Here is a 19,827-nt window from a genome sequence, read left to right as displayed (position 1 = left end):
AATGATTATCCTTCAAGACTCAGTTTAAGTGACATTCTCTTTGCTAGGACCCCCTATATTGTCTGCCCAGTTGCTAAATCAAGGGACTCTCTTAAGTCCTCATTTTGATCACCGTATCATTTGTTGGCTACACCCTCGAAACTTTATTTGCAGGACCTTATTGTTTTTAGGTTCTTTTATTTCTGTGACAAGGAGAATGACTTCTAATGGATACAGGGTTTGTTTTACTACGGATAAAAATGTTCTAAATAGACTAATGGTGATGATTGTACAACTCTGTAGATAAGCTAAAAACCACTGAGCGAACGGTTTAAGAGTTGTGTAGTATGTGAGCTATATCTCAAGGAAACTGTTAAAGAATTTTTAAAACTTTAATGTGAGGGGCGCCAGGGTGGTTCAATTGGTTGAGCCTCCAATTTTGGCTTGGGTCATGATCTCTCAGTTCTTGAGTTCGGCCCACTGTTGGGCTCTGTGCTGACAGCTGGGAGCCTGGAGTCTGCTTTGAATTCTGTGTGTCCCTCTCTCTCTGACCGTCCCCTGCTCACGCTGTGTCTCTCTCTCTCTCTTCCAAAAAAAAATTTTTTTTACTTTTAAAAAAAGCTTTAATGTGAAAAATGACTGAGAAAAATATTTGCCACCATTATAGTAAAAGATTAAGGTCCTCGTGTAAGGAGCTCGTGACAATAATGAAACCATTAAGATTTTAATTAAAAGTAAAGGACTAAAGCAGTTTAAAAGAAATATTGTAATAAAAAATTAAAATGGAGCACCTGGGTGGCTCGGCTGGTTAAGCATCTGACTCTTGGTTTCTACTCAGGTCCTGATCTCATGGTTCATGGATTCAAGCCCTGAGTTGGGCTCCACAGTGTGGATCCTGTTTGGGATTCTCTCTCCCTCTATGCCCCTCCCCTGCTCGTGCTCTCTCTGTCTCAAAATAAATATATAAGCTTTAATGTATGGTGGAGTAGCATTTTTTCACCTGAAATTTGGAAAGATTTTTTTTTTTTTTTTTAAGTAGATTCCACGCCCAATGTGGGCCTCGAATTCAGGACCCTGTGATCAGGAGTTCATGCTCTACTGACTGAGCCAGCCAGGTGCCCCTGGAAAGATTAAGTGCTAAGATTCAGTGCTAGTTAAGACTGGCAATCTACGATTAACCCACCTTTTCTAGAATGCAAGGTAGCAGAATATATCAGTAGTTTCAAACATTTTGTACCCTTTGATTCAGGGATTCCAGTTCACTGAGGAAATAATTATATTCCTAGGACATGATTAGAAGTTTGAAGTATCCTGTGTAAATCTTTATGCAGATAGGTTTTGTAAGCCTACTTACAATAGAGCTTGGTTAAATGAATTATTAATTGCTACATAATGAAAGATTTTATAGCCCTTAAGAATTATGTTTCCAAAGAATTTTATTGACCTAAAAATACTCATTTAATGCTAAATAATAACAGTGTTTTTTGTTTTTTTTTTTTAGGTTGTGAGATTTGGATAACTGTCTTTATTTCCAAAGTCAAAAAAAATTTATAAAGCAAACTTGGCATGAATGTACTTTGGTAAAAGTAGTTAGGAGTTCTGTGGGAGCCCCCTTTAAACCAAACACAAAATACTGTGATGAAACTTTTAGTGAACTTAGTATAACTTTTAGGCTGACTTAAGTGAACTTTTAGTATAACTTAGGTTATACTTCTCAAGGGTCTGCATATTTGTGTTTAATTTCAATTTACTACTTCTGCATATGGGAATTAGCGGGTTATCTTCTCTTCACTGAACTATGTGGGCTTTGGAGTTAGTTGTGGTCAATATCCTGCCTCTTTCCACCGTGCTCCCCCCACCCCCCATCCTGGCTGTGTCACCTGGATTAAATCACCTAACTGTTCTGAACTGCAATTTCCTCCTCTGAAAAATGCATATAGTGATGCTCATCTCACAGGGGTGAAGTCAGACTAAATGCTGCTTGTAAAGCATTTAGCATGTGGTAGGCACTTAACTACTTTCTGTAAATATTCCCCATTGTACTCCGCAAGATTTGCACTAAATCTGTTTTTTACATATTTTACCACTCTTACGTATTCAGCATGTAGTTATTGAGCACATGCAGCGTGCAGGCTCTGTGCTAAGTGCTGAGCTACAGTGGTGAGCAAGGCATACACAGATTCTGTCCTCTGAAGCTGTCAGCATGTCTGAGGAAATAAATGTGGAATCATCATTTAGCTATGAAGTGCCAAAAAAAAAAAAATTTGAGAAGTTGGGTAACCTTCATTTTCCCTTGGTCTTTTTTATTTCCTTAGGAAATTAAGCGTTAAGTCCATTACGAACCCTCGTTACCTGGACAGCCTGGGAAACCCATCAGTGAACGGCCTGTACGATTTAGCTTTGGGCCCTGCGGATTCCAAAGAGGTGTGCTCCACCTGTGTGCAGGACTTCAACAGCTGCCCTGGCCACCTGGGCCACATTGAGCTTCCGCTTACAGTGTATAACCCTCTCCTCTTTGATGTACGTTCTGCCCTGGGCTGCCCTGTACACGTGGGTCTCAGAGCTGCTGGTGGGATTTGTGAGGGGCACTCCTGGCCTCACAAGAGGTGCCTAAAGAGGTTAGCTCCAGACACAGAGTTAAAGTGCTTTTTACCATGAGATTTAAAACCTTAAGGTGCCAAATCCAGTAAATTCAACTTGGCTTGTAGCCCTAACTAAATGAATTTCAGTTTGATTCCAGTTGAAAAGAGCCATAGCCTGTCTCTGTTCACATAGGAGGAAAAAGCATTTGAATTCATCCCCTACACTTTGTTTCAGGGGCTTCATGCCCTTCAGAAATCCAGGCAGAATCTCCCTGGCAGTAGGAAAACTTTGGAGTTCTCCAGGCCTCCCTGAGCTCTTCTGATGGATTTGTAAGCTCTTGCTAGGTTGCAAGATGAGCAAAGCCCAGAAGACCAGACAGTGAGTTAAGAATGAAGCTCTTGTCTAGAGTCCTATTTGTGTATTTTCAGCTTTTTTATGTCAGTTAGCCTAGCCTCCAGGATTTGTTTCAAACTCTACAGATGACAGTATACGTGTTGTTTTTTTGGTCTGTTAGTTGTATTGAGGAAAGAGAATCATCTTAGTTAAATGCAGCATTTAGTTAAATGCCAAATATTTAACTAAACTTCTACTAACTAAACTATTAAATATTTTATTTATTTTTTTTAAAGATTTTATTTTTAAGTAATCTCTACACCCAACATGGGGCTTGAACTCGCATCCCCAAGATTGAGAGTCGCACGCTCCACATACTGAGCCAGCCAGGCATCCTGCAAATATTAAATATTTTAAGTTAAATATTTAAATACTGAAATTAGAATTTGGTACTTAGTTAAATAATATGAAGGTAGCTCTCTAACTCAGACCCAAACTAAATTTCAACTTTTAAGGCATTAAAATGAAACCATGAAACAAGAAATAGAGGGGAATATTTATCTAGTTCATAGGGCCACAGAGGCCTTTCCAGGTACATTAGGTGAAGTGGAATTCTCAAAGGAGTAAACTGGCTACCTAACAAAAACTTTAAGTACTTTGAATATTACCTTGTCGAACTGTGTCTCTAATTATCCTGCTTCTTCTTATTCCCTCTCTTCAGAAACTCTACCTGCTGCTCCGGGGCTCCTGTTTAAACTGTCACATGCTGACCTGCCCCCGGGCTGTGATTCACCTCTTAGTCTGCCAGCTGCGAGTTCTGGAAGTCGGGGCCCTACAAGCAGTCTACGAGCTTGAGAGAATTCTGAACAGGGTAGGTGGGGTGGTGGCTGTCGTGGCAGTCAGGCAAGCCGAAGCAGTTCAGAGCATAGCTGTTTGTGTGTTGTCCCTGAGATTCGTCATCATAAGTCACCAGAACATTTGATTTTTATGTCTTCTCACTAGATACCAACAGCTCAGTGTGAAAACGTGAAGCCGTGAGAGAAATTGACGAAATGTTCATGAAAACAACATCTTAATACCACTTTAGCCATCAGTGGGTTTCATTTCTGGACCTTGGAGCCAGTGGAGGCTTATGCATTGCTTTGGATTATTATGTTTCTTTGGTCTGTTTTAATGTAGGATGTTTTAATGTGGAAAATTGTTTTTCATGGTATTGACTTTTTTTGAAGACTTCAGACCCATTGTCTTGTAGGATTTCTTACTCTCTGTATTTGTCTGACTTTTTCCTTACTAGCTTCACATTTTGGTGAGAATACAACCTACACCATATGGGGATGCTTTGTGTCATTTCAGGAGGCACATACTGTCAGGTTGTTTTATTATTGGTAATGCTGAGTTTGATTACTTGGATAACAGGGGGACCACCAAATCTATCACAGAGACATTTTTCTCTTCATTAGAAAAAAATCCTTCAGATTTTCTGGTGCTATTGTAAGTGTCTTATGTGAAATTCATTTTCTGTCTCTAGATCAAAATATTACTGATTTTTTTTTTTTTTATGAAACCACCTGGCAGAAGTGTATCATTCTAAATGATTTATCTATAAATTCTTGTTGGTTTTCAACATAATCCTATCATCTGGGAATCTTGGCAGTTTTGTTTCTTTCTAGTCCTTACATGTTCTATTTCTTTTTCTTTATTTTGGTGGCTAGGAGCCACACTGCTGTGTTGAAGGGATAGCAGCCATCCTTGTCTTGTTTCTTGTCACAAGGGAAACCTTTTACCTTTCCTTTCGACTTCCTTTCCCGAATAATTCAGTCTTAAAGACGTTAGGTGGGCAGAGCTTCTACACAGAGCTGTGGCCTTATGTCAGAGCCCAAGCTTGATGAGACAGGCATTCAAGGGGAGAACATACCTGCATGTGTGGGCAGACCGACATGGAATATCAGAGGTCACATAGGGTGAGGAAGATGTTCATTTAAGGATGAAAGCTCAGCATAGTTTGCAAGTGTGCAAGTCAAGTCAGAAGGTACCCATCCTGGATGGCCCAGTGAGGGATGTGAGCACCTACATAGGATGAGGAGGGTGCCACAAGGAGGGGGGCTTAGAGTGGGGTGTGGGGTGCGACCCCAAGTCGAGTGAGAGCCATACATGGGAGGGGTGGCAGCCTTGTTGGGAGAGGGTTTACATACAGGGAGGGAGATTGATCCAGTAAGTACATATTTTAAGGATAAGGTAGGCCAGACTTCATACTATTAGAGAAGGGAGTTACAGATACATGAAAGAGAAAAGGCCCAGAATTAATCCTGTGGTATTGGACTGGAATTGGAAGTTTGATTTGATTCAGTACATAACGCATACATGTGCACACGTAAGCACACATGACTTCCAGGGAACAAAGCCAAAAAAGTTAATCCAAGGTCACATATGTCCTAGAGAGAGAAGGATTTTCTTAAAACTTTACTCAGAGTGAGTTCTATTTTTTCTAGATATTTGTCCATTTCATCGAAAATTTCAGATCTGTTGGCATAAAATTATTCATGATGATTACTATCTTAAAAAATTTTCTTTAGTAAACTATACACACAGAAATGCATTAATCACACAGTCTAACAAATAGTTACAAAGTACCATCACCCATATAGTCACCTTCATTGTCAAGTTACTGTCCAAGTCCTCAGAAACCTCATCTCTTCTCTGTCCTTGTGTGCTTGTTTTTGAAAGGTTTTTCTTTTTCTTTGTCTTTTTTTTCTTTTCTTTTTTTTTTTTTTTTAATAATTAGAAAATTATTGGTGGGAATAATTTGAAGCCTAGGATAGGACTGCCTTTCTCCAGAGAGGATGCCTATTGCTTCTGCCATGTGCACGGTGGCCTGGGACCATCGTAGGCCTCAAAGCTGAAGGCTCCCTAGGCTGCCCAAACATTTGGAATCCAGGCTGCAGTACTGTATCAGGCCCAGTCTGGTTCCTAAGGGTGTAACCCTTTGGGTTCCCAGCTTCCTGTATTTGTGTGGTGGAATTCTGTCCTTGAACTAACTCCAGGCTTTGATTTCTGTCCTCTTCATCATTTGAGGCCTTCAGAATAAGAAGTTCAAAATGAGTGAGTTGGAAAATGCTCCCAAGGTTAGGACTGCCATGTTGTACAGCTCCAGGGAGCATCGCAGAAGTGTGTCATTGCCTTCCACAGGGGGACACAACTGCACTGAGGGCCGCCCTGGAGCTGGGCAGTGCCGCAGCCCTGCACCAGAGCAAACATGGCCCTGTGCTGTGCGACCTGTTAGATTCCTGGCTTTGCTTCAGTCTGGCAGGTTCCTCACTGTCCTCTCGGCTTTTCAGAGCTTTAAATTTTTTTGGAGTATTGTGTCCTATCTTGGTTTTTTTCAGTTTTCGGTTTGTCTGAATAACCTAGCCTACATTCTCAGAGCTGGATATTCTTTGATTTTTTTATTTATTTATTTTAACAGCAGTGTTGCCTTACTGTTTTGTAAATACAACACGGTGTGAAATTTCCTTCTCTTCTCTTCAACTAAACTCTCCCACCCTAGGAGAGGCTGGCCCCATGATGCTGCAATCAGACACTTGCTTATTTCAATAGTATGGTTTTCCGCTTTGTTTTTCAGTTTCTAGAAGAAAACGCTGATCCTACTGCCTTCGAAATTCAGGAAGAGTTAGAACAATATACAACCCATATTGTACAGAACAATCTGTTGGGATCCCATGGTGCACATGTGAGTTACCTATCTCTCTCTTTTCCTATAACACTTGGTCTTTGGTATAATTATCATAGTTCTCTCTGCGCTGTAATTTGTATATACTTTTTGCTTCTCAGAGCAGACCTGGATTTGAATCCCAGCTCTGCCTCTTAGAGGCCTGTGACATTGTAAGTTACATTGCTGTTCCTGAGCCTCTGTGTACTCTTGTTTAATGCCTGCCTGCAGGAGTAATGAGAGGATTAGATGAAATTAGGTGGTTTAGGTACAATGTCCAGCAAGGTTGTGAAATACTGTCTCATTTTGAGAGTGGTGTCTGTGTTCTTTTCTTCTTTCTCTCTCTCAAACACTAAACTGTTGCTACCTCCTCACCCACCCCCCGCCCCTACAGCACCTGGGTAAGTATTAATTTGTTCAACAGTTGAACGAATGGCATAGGTAATCAACCTGTACTAATCTTTGAAGTACTAATCTTAGAATCTAGCTCACCTTATGCCCAAATTTCACACCCGAGATTCTGAATAATTGGTCTGGGGTAGAATCCTAGCGAAGCTCCCAGGAAAAAGTTTGATTTGCAGCCAGGCTCAGTCCCCTTTATGTAGCTTAACTGTGGATGTGCCTTTCTTAGGACCCTGATGTCCATCTGAGGGAGGCAGCAGGGGTGGTATACTAGCTGCATGCAGAGAGGTTTGTTTTAAATTAACTGGCATTTATTGAGGACTTACTGTATTCCACGGCTCCTCCCCCCCCACCCATGATCTCTTAGTAACAGCTTGGTGAGGTAGTCAGTCTTAATCCCACATACAGATGAGGAAATTTAAGCCTTAAAGAAGTCACTCAGTAATTGGTAGAGTTTGGCTATATTAGGGTTCTGTGGAAAATGTTTAAGAGGGTAGCTTACTCCTTTTTTAAAAAAAGGTAAGAATCATAAAATGAATATGTGGTGTAGTGAAATGAAATAGTAAAATGAATCTAGTGAATGAATGAATGAATGAATGTAGTAAAATGAAATAGTACTGCAACGTTTTTTTGCCCTTTCTCAACAGGTGAAAAATGTTTGTGAGAGCAGGAGCAAACTCATTGCTTCCTTCTGGAAGGCACACATGAGTGCTAAGCGATGTCCCCACTGCAAGTGAGTACTGGGCTCTTGTCTCTCCCTTTCCCCAGAAGCCTCTGGCCCGTCACTCACAGCTGTTACTCAGTGTCTTGTTGAGGTTTTTCTCTCCTCAATCACAACCGTTCTCATACATAGGACTGGACGGTCAGTTGTCCGAAAGGAGCACAACAGCAAACTGACCATCACATATCCAGCCATGGTGCACAGGAAAGCTGACCAGAAGGACACAGAGCGCCTGGGTAAGCAGGCTGGGCCCTGGGAGGTCCTCGGACACGTTTCACATGTGGCCATCAGGTGTGTCTCAAACTTTGGGAATACCTGCTCATTACCACATGTTTCTCACCTGCGTGTTTGTGGCGGGCCAGCAGAGGTGCTGTCCAGGCCTCTTAATGGTTGGAGGGGACCCTGGTTAGTGTTCATCCCTCGCCTCTCATGCAGAACTGACAGGCTGACCTACATTTTGAGGCTGCGCCCCATGGGCTGAATGAGGTTGTCTTGCCTCAGGCGGTCATTTTTCTGGAAGATTTTTGAGGAAGAAGGAATCCACTTGGCAGATATTTAGAATCATTTTATTGTCAACGAAGTGTGGATTTATTTTGAAGTAAAGTGTAAAAAATGTAGGTGAGTTTTACAGGAAAACTGAGCATTCACAGAACATTAATGCTTCCTACAGGCTGCTTCTGGCTGTGTACTCAGATTCTTGGAGTAGGGTGTCTCCTACTCAGCTCTGATCTGCCATTAGGGTACTTAGGAAAACATTTGAGAGACTAGTACTTCTACTGTTAACGTTGTTTATTTATATAGAAAAATTTTACTTGAGCATCATTGACACAATGTTGCATTACTTTCAAGTGTTAACTAGTGCTTTGATAAATTTATACCTTATGCCATGTTCATGGCAAGTATAGCTACCATCTGTCCCTATACAATGCTGTTACAGTATCATTGGCTGTATTCCCTATGTGTGCTGTCCCTTTTATTACTGTGACTAAACTCATTCCGTCATTGGAAACCTGTATCCTCTTCACCTATTTTGCTCAACCCGCCCCTCCCTTTTGGCAACCATCAGTTCTCCATATTTATAGTTCTGGTACTTCTTGTTTATTCATTTTTGTCTAGATGCCACCTATAAGTAGAAACATATGGTATTTACCTTCCTCAATCTGACTTATTTCACTTAGCCTAATACCCTCTCAGTCTGTTCATGTTGTTGCAAATGGTTCGATCTCATCCTTTTTATGGCTTCATGATATTCCATTGTATATGTCTTCATCCCATCTTCCTTATCCATTCATCTATAGATGGATACTTCGGTTACTATTGTATCTTGGCTATTGTAAATGATGTAATAAACATGGGGGTGAGTATATCTTTTCAAATTTTCTTTTCTTTTTTTTGTTAAGTACCTGATAGTGGAATTACTGAGTCATATGGTATTTTTGTTTTTATTTTTTATTTTTTAAGAGAGGGAGAGAGTGCACACAAGTCTGCCTGCTTGCAAGCAGGGGAGGGACAGAGGAAGAGGGAGGGAGAGAGTCTTAAGCAAGCTCCACGCTCAGCACAGAGCCTGACATGGGGCTCAGTCTCACAACCGTGCGATCGTGACCTGAGCCGAAATCAGAAGTCAACCAACTGAACCGCCGAAGTGCCTGATATTTTTATTTTTAATTTTTAAAGGAACCTCCGTGCTCTTTACCACAGTGATTATAACAATTTACATTTCCACCACCAGTGTACAAGGGTTCTTTTTTCTCCACATCCTTGCCAATACTTGTTATTTCTTGTCTTTGTTTTAGCCATTCTGACAGGTGTGAGGTGATAGCTCATTTGTGCTTTCAATTTGCATTTCCCTGATGAGTGATGTTAAGCATCTTTTATATATCTGTGGTATCTGTATGTCTTCTGGGTTTTTTTGTAGCCACAGGATTGTTTAAACGTGTTTTTTGTTTTTTCTTTTGAGGTGGTGAAGATTAGATAAGATCTTCCATTTTAAGAACCAAGACCAGTGCTTGCCCCCTGTAGTCGTATAGTTTGTGCTTTATAGATGTTAACTGCTCATTTTTGTGATGCAATCAGTGTGCCTGGATGGAAAAAGCCTAACCTGTGACTGATACTCTGCTATTTATGCTGAGTGGCTTAGAGAAGGTCACTTCCTGGAGCTTTGTTTTCAACTCTATACGTGGCAATAACAAAACTTCTTGCCCACAGTTGAGATTTCATAAGTGAAAGTCCATAGCATAGTGTTACTAAACCTTATTCCAGAGCTCAAGAATACGGAATAGGCAGGGAAATAAGTTCTGTTCTTAGAGATGCATAATCTTTTACATCGAGGACTCCCTGGCAAGGTTGGAGTAAATAACTATCTTGTCCATTTGGCTGCCATAACAAAAATATCATAGACTGGGTGGTGTATAAACAATAAATGTTTATTTTTCATGGGTTTCGAGGCTAGGAAGTCCAAGATTTTGGTGCTGGCAAATTTGGTGACTGGTGAGGGCCTGTTTCCTCATTGACAGCTGCCTTCTCTCTGTAGCCTCACATGGCAGACAGGGCCAAGGGAGCTTTCTGGGGTCTTTTCATAAGGTCACCAATCCCAGGCGCCTGGGTGGCTGTCGTTAAGCATCTGACTTCAACTCAGGTCATGAGTTCAAGTCCCACATGGGGTGAGCTCAGGCCCTGCTTTGGGTGAGGACAAGCCCCTGGTGAGCCCCACTTTCTCTCTCTCTCTCTCTCTCTCTCTCTCTCTCTCTCTCTCTCTGTCTCTCCCCCCCTCCCTTGTGGGATTCTCGCTCTCTGCCCTCACTTACGCCCTCTCTCTCTCTAAAAAAAAAAAAAAAAAATGGCACCAATCCCAATCATGAGAATTCTGCTTTCATGACCTAATCACCTCCCAAAGCTCCATCTCCAATACCATCATATGGGAGCAATTAGGATTTTAACACATGAGACTTGAGAGGACACAGATTTTTATCTGTGTCCTTTTATTTTAGGCTAATTTTAGGCTTAAGGAAGAGTTGCAAAGATAGTATAGAGAGTTCCTGTGTACTCTTTTAAAAAAAATTTTTTTTTTTTAATGTTTATTTTTGAGAGAGAGACAGAGTGTGAGAGGGGCAGAGAGACGGAAACACAGAATCTGAAGCAGGATCCAGGCTCTGACCTATCAGCACAGAGCCCAATGTAGGGCTCGAACTCACGAGCTATGAGATCATGACCTGAGCCGAAGTCATCTGCCCAACCGACTGAGCCACCTAGGTGCCCCTCCTGTGTACTTTTTATTCAGTGTGCCCTAATGTAACATCTCAGATCACCAGGGTATACTTGTCCAAACCGAGAAATTAACATTGGTACGCTACTATTAACTGAACTACAGACAATTTGCATTTCTCCAGTTTTTCCAGTAACGTCCTTTTTATGTTCCAGGATCCAATCCAAGGTACCACACTGCATTTAAAAGCCTGTTTAATTTTGTTTAATGGTTAACAGTTAACCACAAAGGTGGATTTTCCTATCTTTTCTATAAACAGCCCTTGAAACCATTTTTAAGGTTGGGAATTGCTGTTCTAGCCCTTAGGACGTGTTAGAAAATGTTCATAGATTAAAAATGAAAATAGTTGGCATTCCAGAAGATAACTGTTTCTTGGGAGCAAATGTCTAGCAGTTAAGGAGCCTTCCGCTGCTGTTACCAAATGCATTCTTCTGAAGTAATCTTTCACTGCGGCCATGAGAATATGGTGGTGCCTTCTAAAATTCTATGCATTAGAAACAAGTTGACTGTAGTTTTCAGTGGTTCCAGGATTGGGATTTCAGTACTTAGCAAACATTTACTTGTTAGGCACACAGCCTCATGCCAAAGACCATGCCTATGGCTGAGCATAGTGCCAAGGTGGAGACCACGTGCCCTCTGCTCTCAGGGAAGGCTGCAGGTGACACAGGTCAGTAACTTCCAGGGAGCAGGTGATACGGAAGCAGGTGAGCATTCCCAATAAGGGTTCCTGGCCAAAGGGAACCGTCCTGTGAGACCTGTGCCTCTATGGTTGCTATGTAGTAGTGATCCCATGAGGAGCACCATAAGCTTGTAAAATTCTGCTTATGCTCGTGAATGCTCCTCAAGCCCCATGATGCACATGAGCATTTTAAAATGAGAATCCTTACAGCCAAGACACTCCACCATGATCCAGTCTTCCTCGAGTTACTTGACCTTCCAACCCCTTTGTCACATAGCAGCCCTTACAGCTGAAGGAAACCCATGGTAGGGATGTTCTGAAACCCCATCCAGGCAGAAATCATTTTGCACAAGTGTCATGTTAGGGTGGTTCAGCCCATGTGAGGAGATAAGATCCCACAGATTTCTTCTGACTCTAAGATCCTCTGAACGAGCAACCCTAGTTCTAGTCAGCCTTCCCAGCAATGAAACTGCAGTGGAGTGTGTCATGTACTGGTAGCTACTGGGACGGGAGCTGGGGAGTACTGCCAAGTTCAACTGATCTTCCTCAGCCCTTCAAACCTGTTTAGTAGGAGAGGAAGTTCAGATAGTCATTTTCAGAAATGCCCACAAATTATTTAGCTTAATGGAATCTGTGTTTTCCCACTGAATATACATAGCTTTCTAATGCTGTGGTTACCCCTGAAGGTCAAAAGCTCTCTTCATTGCACACCCACACTTCCCTTCAGTTGCATTAATTGATTGAAATGTTTTGCTGTTATAGGAATCAAAATTTTAAATGTGTGGACTCCTCGACCTAGCAGTTCCACTTTCACAACTTTCTTTTAAGAATTAGACATACCCACAGTATTAAATAGTTTAAAGTAGGAAATGGCTTAAATGCCTATTAAGAGAGACTAGTTAAATTATGCTGCGTCTACTAATTGTTATCCAAGTTTCATATTGCTCTAAAAACTTGGGATGACATATCCTCTGCAGATCATAAACTTAATTGGGGAATTGGAGGTGGAATGAAGCTGGATCTTAAAAGTGTAGAAAAGGCAAAAGAGTGGGGTTTATAAGTATAGATTATTGTAGGATGTTTCGAATATGTATATTTGAGCCAGTGACTATTTAGTATCTGCTGTATGCTAGATAATTGTGTCAGATGCTAGGAACACAGACAAGACACAGTGTCTGTGCTGATAAGTACATAAAGAGGGAAAATTGAATAATGCCTGATTTCGGTCATTGTATCCCAGAAGAGGTTGATAGTTTTGAAAATAAAGGGTCACGTTGCTTTTCTCTTGTTAATTGTCTAAGTGCCTAGAGCCCTAGTTCCTGAATGGCAGCCTCAAGTTTGATTTTCTGACTTACTCTGAGTATAGCTGATAGACAGTATCCCAGGCTACTCTTGTGTAATCTGAGAAATCCAAATCAATCTACTCCATGTACCTACATATTTGTACGAAGGAATTGAATATACTTTTACCCATAAAAATGATGATACTAACTTATCTCTAATTTTACTTCTGTGAATCTTTCTGGTAAAGCCATGTGCATAAAGTTCTTTAGCATAGTATAACTTACAATAGTACAAAACTGGGATCAACTCAGATGTCTAACTGTAAGAGTATGGTTGGGTCATTCGGAAGCATCCTCTCAGTGGAATATCATGCAGTCATTAAAAACAATATGTGACAACATGCAGAAATGCTCACAAGATGGCAGTAACTGAGCAAAGCAGGGTACAGAGTAAGTTCACACTTAAGTATAGTTACCTTAGACACTATGTAAACCAAAGGACTGGAAAAAATATATAGTAGTGATAATGTGATGGAGTGGTATGTGGTTTATTTTTCTTTTCCTTTATTGTTTTTATGCAATAGTTATATTGTTTCTATTACTTTAGAAATTAGGTTAAGGGGGAAAATATCCAGAGCTGAGAGTAAGCTCAGCTTGATTGATTTCTGTGGTCAAATTGCAGGCTTGGCAGGGTGGGGAAAAGGCATTGATAAATCCCATTATAGAAGGAGTGCCTGTTATTGATTTATTGTGCTTTGATTTCCCCTCCTGGCTCCAGGAATTGAGGATGCTCAGATGGGAAAACGAGGGTACCTGACACCGACCAGCGCCCGAGAACATCTTATTGCCCTTTGGAAGAATGAAGGTGCTGTACCAACCTAAAGAAATAGAAATAAGCCTTTGGGCTCATTTATCCAGCCTTATTATTTTTATTTTTTCTATGTTGTGATCACTGTAATCTCTCCTGAATTCATAGGTTTGGAGCTGGCTTCAGGGTACATTGTCATTGATGCATTAGAGACTAAGCAAGAATCATGAACTTGACAATTACCATACCTGAACCTGGTCATTAAATAACAGCTGTGGGTAGGCCTTGCTTAATACAGTTTGACAGATTTCTGGGAGGTACAGCATAATTCACTTTATTTTAAAAGCCTATAAATAACTTTTCAAAAAAAGAATTCTGAGGGAATTCTTCCTGTGATTCAAAAAGTGAATCCTAACATGTCTTTTCTTAGGATTTTTCAACATTTTAATTTCCTACAAAAAGGAAAGTCTTCCCTTCCTTTTGCGTGTACAACAAAAGCTAGGCAGTATATTCAAGCCCTTGTGTCACCACCCTCTGAGAGTGCTCTTGTTTTGGAACACTGAATGCAAACTGCTGTGTAATGGTAAACACTTAAAAACGAAAATGTTGCTGAAAGGATAAGTGATGTCAGGGAAAAAAGAGCACTCCTTTAGTTACTATGATCATTTCTGAGGTAGACCCCAACACTTTTATTCACTCTGGATTTTGCTTTTTTTTTTTTTAATCTTTTTTTAATATTTATTTTTGAGGGAGAGAGAGACAGAGCATGAGCAGGGAAGGGGCAGAGAGAGAGGGAGACAGAATCCAAAGCAGGTTCTAGGCTCTGAGCTGTCAGCACAGAGCCCAATGTGGGGCTCGAACCCACGAACCGTGAGATCATGACCTGAGCCAAAGTCAGATGCTCCAACAACTGAGCCACACAGGTGCCCCACAGTTTTTTTTTTGTTTGTTTTTTTTAAAGTAAGCTTCATGCCTAGCATGGACCCCAACACAAGCTTTGAGATCAAGGTCTGAGCCAAAGTCACTTAACCAACAGGGCCACCCAGGCACTCTGATGTAGCTTTTTTTTTTTTTTTTTTTAAGTTTTTTTTTTAAGTTTACTGGAAACTTAAAATATAGCTTTGATCCACAAAAATGATCCCCTCTTGGTAGCATACGAATGGTGTTTTGTTTTGTTTTGTTTTGTTTTGTTTTGTTTTGTTTTGTTTTTGAGAAGGCTAACTTTTTTAAATTTGATTCCCCCCGTTTTTTAGATATAGTTTTTATAAAAGCCAAAGCCGTGTGTGTGTGTGTGTGTGTGTGTGTGTGTGTGTTGTTAAGTCTGATAGTCCAGGAAGGTAGTGAGAAACAAGGTAAAGATATTTACCATCTGTCTCAGTCCGTCTCAGTCCCCGGGCTGAGCACTGGGGTCCCCGCAGTGCCCGTCCTCAAGCTACCATCTCACCTGCGTGCACGTTCTCAACATGCAGACACTATTTTTTGCTTGTTTTTAGAAAGAAAAATGTGAGTTAACTCCACATGTTGTCTCATATTCTGAGTTTTTTTTCACCCAGTAGAATTTTGTGGTCATCCATCCCTGCCCTTACACATAGACTTAAATGATCATTTTGGTTTATTTCAAATACAGGATTCTTTCTGAATTACCTTTTTTTGGGACTGGAAGATGTTGGCATGGAGTCCAGATTCAATCCCAGTATGTTCTTTTTGGATTTCTTGGTGGTGCCCCCCTCAAGGTAATGCCCTTTAATTGACTTTATTTCACCTGGAAAAGGTTTCTTGAGCGATTCATTGAATAATGACCTCTGGGAGAGGCTTGAAGGGCCAGGGCACTGAGAAGTAAATCAGCAGTTCCACACCCAAGATGCGGGTAGTTGGGAGTATTGTCTTGAATGTAATAGAAATGTTGGTTGGTTTCTGAGTGTGGTGGGTTGTGCGTTGCTCATAGCAGGGACAGGCAAGAGTCTGAAGAACGTGACCCTTCCCTCACACTAAACAGTTCCATGTGTCCCCCTACAGGTATCGCCCTGTCAATCGGCTAGGGGACCAGATGTTTACTAATGGCCAGACGGTGAACTTGCAGGCTGTCATGAAGGACATGGTCCTGATCCGAAAACTTCTGGCGTTGATGGCCCAAGAACAGGAGCTGCCATGTGAGGTGGCAGCACCTGCCAAGGATGAGGTCAGGGCTGCTTTGGAGCTGACGTCATAAGCATATATGTTTAGTTCTAATGCCCACAGTGCAGATGCAGAACGCTGGGGGTGCGGGGAGATGCTGGTTGGGAATTCTGTACAGCTGTGTGTGAGCTCTCATTTGGGGTACCTAGGTAATGTCAGGGGGAAAGCACGATATGAGCATGGAAAGATCTAGGTTCTGCCCCAATAACCTTTGTTGAGTTGCTTTAATTTCCTGGGCCCATTTCCACTATAAAATGTGTATGGTTTGTGGTAAGAGTTTATATGGAGGCTGTTCTGGGCCACCTAGCCTCACTAGCAGTGATTGGCAGCTCCAGAAAGAAGAGTCTGTCGGCTCTAAGAATGTTTCTTTTGGGTTATGGTGCCAGAGCCTGAGTCATCCAGCTCTGCTTTTGGCTCATTAAGACCTCTAGCATTGGGTTCAGGAGGGCAGTGTTGTTGATTCTAGGAATTTCCCAGAATAGGACTGTCAGGTTTGAGGCTTCAGCTTCGTTCTCCGTAAACAGTAGAGCTGGATTCAGTTTTCCCATTTCAGCCGACTTTCTGAGCCTACTTCAGTATGCCAGGTCTTCCATGGGTATAAAGATGAATCAGGCACTCAGAAAGCTTGCTGAGGTCATGGAGATCCTTCCCCGTTCCGAGATGCCGTCTGGATGGAAGCAGGAAGGCTGTCTCAGCCTTGAGTGGACAGGGCTCTCAGGCTGCTTCCAGCTGCTGGCAACAGTTCGCTGTGAGCCAGTCCCATCACCAGGTGGCGCCACTGTCTGCCTGGACACTTGTGCTGTGGGTTATCCATACTCTCCTCTGGACTGTCTTTGGTTTTAAGTTTTCTGACCCATCAGCATAGGTGTGCTTTCAAAAACTTTCAGTCTAAGAGGAACATGCCATCTGCAGGCCCTAGTCCAGTTTAGGGGGAAGGCCGTTAAGATAGCCAAGACCAGGGCTAAGAACTTTTACTTCAGTGTCCCTTGGAATTAGAGCAGCACTTTGTCAAAAAAAAGAAAATAGGAACAGAAAGGCCGAGTGTCTGCAGAAATAAACAACATCCTTTCTGATTCTTAAGGTCCTTGCTACCTGAAGTCGCAGTGCCTCCTTTCTGTGTGATTAACAGGACATGTTCTTATTTCTTTCCCTATTTGCTCCCTGCATTCTTTTTCTGTGGCAGCCCTCTCCTGAATTATGAATGCCTGATGGGGGCCAGGGGCTACACTAGGCACTGAGTATATGCTAGTGAGACAGGGTCTCCTTGCATGAGTCATCACATAGCCCTGAATCAGGTAATATCATAAGCAGTAAGTTAGGCTGACATCGCCCCTGTCGTCATACAGGTGACCATCTCTCCCTGTGAGGCTTCCTCAGAGCAGAAAATACATCTGTCCTCCCTATATCTAAAGAAGATGCCTTTATTTCTCAGGGTGGAGGACAAACCCACTTCAGTAATGGTTTTCTTGGCAGTCTTATTTACTAGAACTTCGCCCCTCCCCTCATACCTCTCCCAACACACTAACAGATTTCTTCTCACCATCTCACTCACACTGGGGGACATCGGTCTCTAGTGTCATACCCAGCCAGTTGGGGCTAGTAGGTGGCCAGACAGTGTCAGTAGGTGGTGCTGTCAGGCAGCTTAAGGGCCTGTCTCCTGGGCAGGTAGGGAGAGAAGAGAAGGAGGCAGAGCCAGGGACAGAAATATTAAAAAGGGTTGGTTCAGATATTCCAGTGAGGCTTGGAGATCAGCCAGTCACTTGACGTATCTCAGTTGGGGACCCACATTTTAATTGATAAAATAGAAAATAACATAGCAAACATTTTTACTTTTAAGAAATTCTTCCACTTATATTTTTGTAAGTGCTTCAAATCAAGATTTTCCAAAACCATAAACAAAGGTGAAATTCCATATGAGAATCAGTTATCTGGCAGGATAACAGAGTTTCATGAAGAGTATTGAAGGGGCAAGAATTTATACGGTGGTCTGAAGAATTAGGTAGTAAGGGACTACAACAGCTGCTGGTAGCAGACCCCTCCATTACTTTCTTGGATTTCACAGTTCAGTGAAACAACCTATTGTGTTGGAGAAGCCTACAAGGCACATAATTGTAAGTGGCCTCTGGCCAATAGCCAACTAGGAACTGAGGCCCCCAGTCCAGCCACTCTCTGGGAATTGCATCCTGCCAACAGCCGTGTCAGCTTAGAGATGGATCCTTCCCCAGTTGAACCTTCAGATGAGACCATGGCTCTGACTGACTCCTTTATTGCAGCCTAGGGGAGGCTCTGAAGCAGAGAACCTAGTTGGGCTGTGCCCAGATTCCTGACTTACAGAAACTGTGAGATAATAAATACATGTTTAAAAAACAAAAGAGAGGGAAAGCTTGCATGTAAACTTGAGTTCATTTTACTATCAGAAAAACACAGACTGGTAAATGTATATGATGGGGCTGATGTTATGTTGATACAAACTGACAAGACAGATTATCAGGACTTTGTCACTGATCCATCAGTGGCAAAAAAGACATAGGCATAAGACAAAAGACATGAAGGCAAACTCCAGAGCTCATCATTTGTCAGAGCTAGAGGAAGAAAGAAAAACAAAACAAAGCCTGGCCTTTGTGAGGTTTTTCCATCACGCCTCTTTTCTTGATTGTGTCTTGCCAGGAAAAAGACTCTTCGATTGCCCTGGACCGATCCTTTTTGAGTACGCTTCCTGGCCAGTCCCTCACAGACAAACTTTACAACATTTGGATTCGTCTTCAGAGCCACGTCAATATCGTGTTTGATAGTGAAATGGATAAATTAATGATGGAAAAGTATCCTGGCATTAGACAGGTCAGCAGGAAGTTGGATCCCCACTGCTAACCGAAGGGGTTAAATAATAACTGTATTTGTTTTGAAACAAGAAAATAATAAGTATACTTTTTTTTTTCTTTAAACATGCTTTCTGTGGACTTTTTTCCTGCATAAAGATCCTGGAGAAGAAGGATGGCTTATTCCGAAAGCACATGATGGGAAAGCGAGTGGACTACGCGGCCCGCTCTGTCATCTGCCCAGACATGTACATTAACACCAACGAAATTGGAATTCCTATGGTGTGTGTGGTGGGGCCTCTCTGGCTACTGTTGGGTGTGGTACATGGGAGTGCTGAGGGCTGGGGGGGGAAGGTGTGCAGCACGCTGGTTGTGGCTTGGGTGGGGACAGCTTTTGCTTCTTCCTGAACAAGCCATTTGGCAGGGACGTGAGGCTGTGTGATGGTATTGCTTTCACTCTTTACCAGGTCTCCAAACACCTTGTACCTACAAGGAAGACCCTTCCTGGGCAAGCAGGGAGCCAACTGCCACATCCCCGCCTGCGTATCTTCCTCCTGCCTCTCAAAGCCTAGTCTCTAAACCTTCCTAGTCAGATTGAATGCAGGACAGAGACGAGGAAGAGGGAAAGGGGGGGTTTCCGTCCCATGCACTTGCCAGGCATTAGGAGACAGGAATGTGTACACTTAGTTGCCAGGCTCAGGAAGGGAGAAAACCTCCAGAGAGGGCTCTGTGTGTGTGTCATCCATCCTCCCAGCTCCTTGGGGGTGAGCAGTGTGCCCCATCCACCCATTAGTGTTTCCTCAGGGAGCCAGCCTCCTTTTCTCACTTCCCCACCCATTCGGGCTGTGGTGCGCATTAGCAGTAGCGCTTTAATTGGCTTCCTCCTTAATGGGCCTTGAGGTCAGTAATATGAAGGTGGTTTATTTCCCTTTGTGGAGAGTCTCATTTCCTCACACACTGCCCCCTCTGCTGCTCTCTGGGGAGCGCTGGTAATGAGCAGAGCTCAAGTGTTCTGATGGTCCCCTGTATGCCCGCTGCCTCGTCTCTCGTGGGTACACGGCTTCCTGGGCAAAGGCACAC

At 42.3% G+C, this 19,827-nt stretch overlaps 1 protein-coding gene across 2 annotated transcripts in view; it reads left to right on the top strand.

Moving 5' to 3' along the window:
* POLR1A (RNA polymerase I subunit A) overlaps positions 1–19,827 on the top strand; it is a 74,470-nt gene that overhangs the window by 530 nt on the left and 54,113 nt on the right. Inside the window, exons 2-11 of one of the 2 annotated variants that reach the window (XM_047853149.1) lie at positions 2,295–2,499; positions 3,617–3,766; positions 6,515–6,622; positions 7,651–7,736; positions 7,857–7,960; positions 13,727–13,813; positions 15,384–15,489; positions 15,773–15,935; positions 18,599–18,769; positions 18,907–19,029. In XM_047853149.1, coding sequence (XP_047709105.1) covers positions 2,295–2,499; positions 3,617–3,766; positions 6,515–6,622; positions 7,651–7,736; positions 7,857–7,960; positions 13,727–13,813; positions 15,384–15,489; positions 15,773–15,935; positions 18,599–18,769; positions 18,907–19,029 — 1,303 coding nt within the window. Of the gene's footprint in view, positions 1–2,294; positions 2,500–3,616; positions 3,767–6,514; positions 6,623–7,650; positions 7,737–7,856; positions 7,961–13,726; positions 13,814–15,383; positions 15,490–15,772; positions 15,936–18,598; positions 18,770–18,906; positions 19,030–19,827 lie in introns of those variants that run through there. The other variant, XM_047853150.1, reaches the window with a different exon arrangement.

The sequence above is a fragment of the Prionailurus viverrinus genome, chromosome A3, assembly GCF_022837055.1.
Source record: "Prionailurus viverrinus isolate Anna chromosome A3, UM_Priviv_1.0, whole genome shotgun sequence".
Taxonomy (NCBI): domain Eukaryota; kingdom Metazoa; phylum Chordata; class Mammalia; order Carnivora; family Felidae; genus Prionailurus; species Prionailurus viverrinus.
Note: the sequence above shows the minus strand (reverse complement) of the source record. Positions and strands in the feature narration are given on the sequence as shown.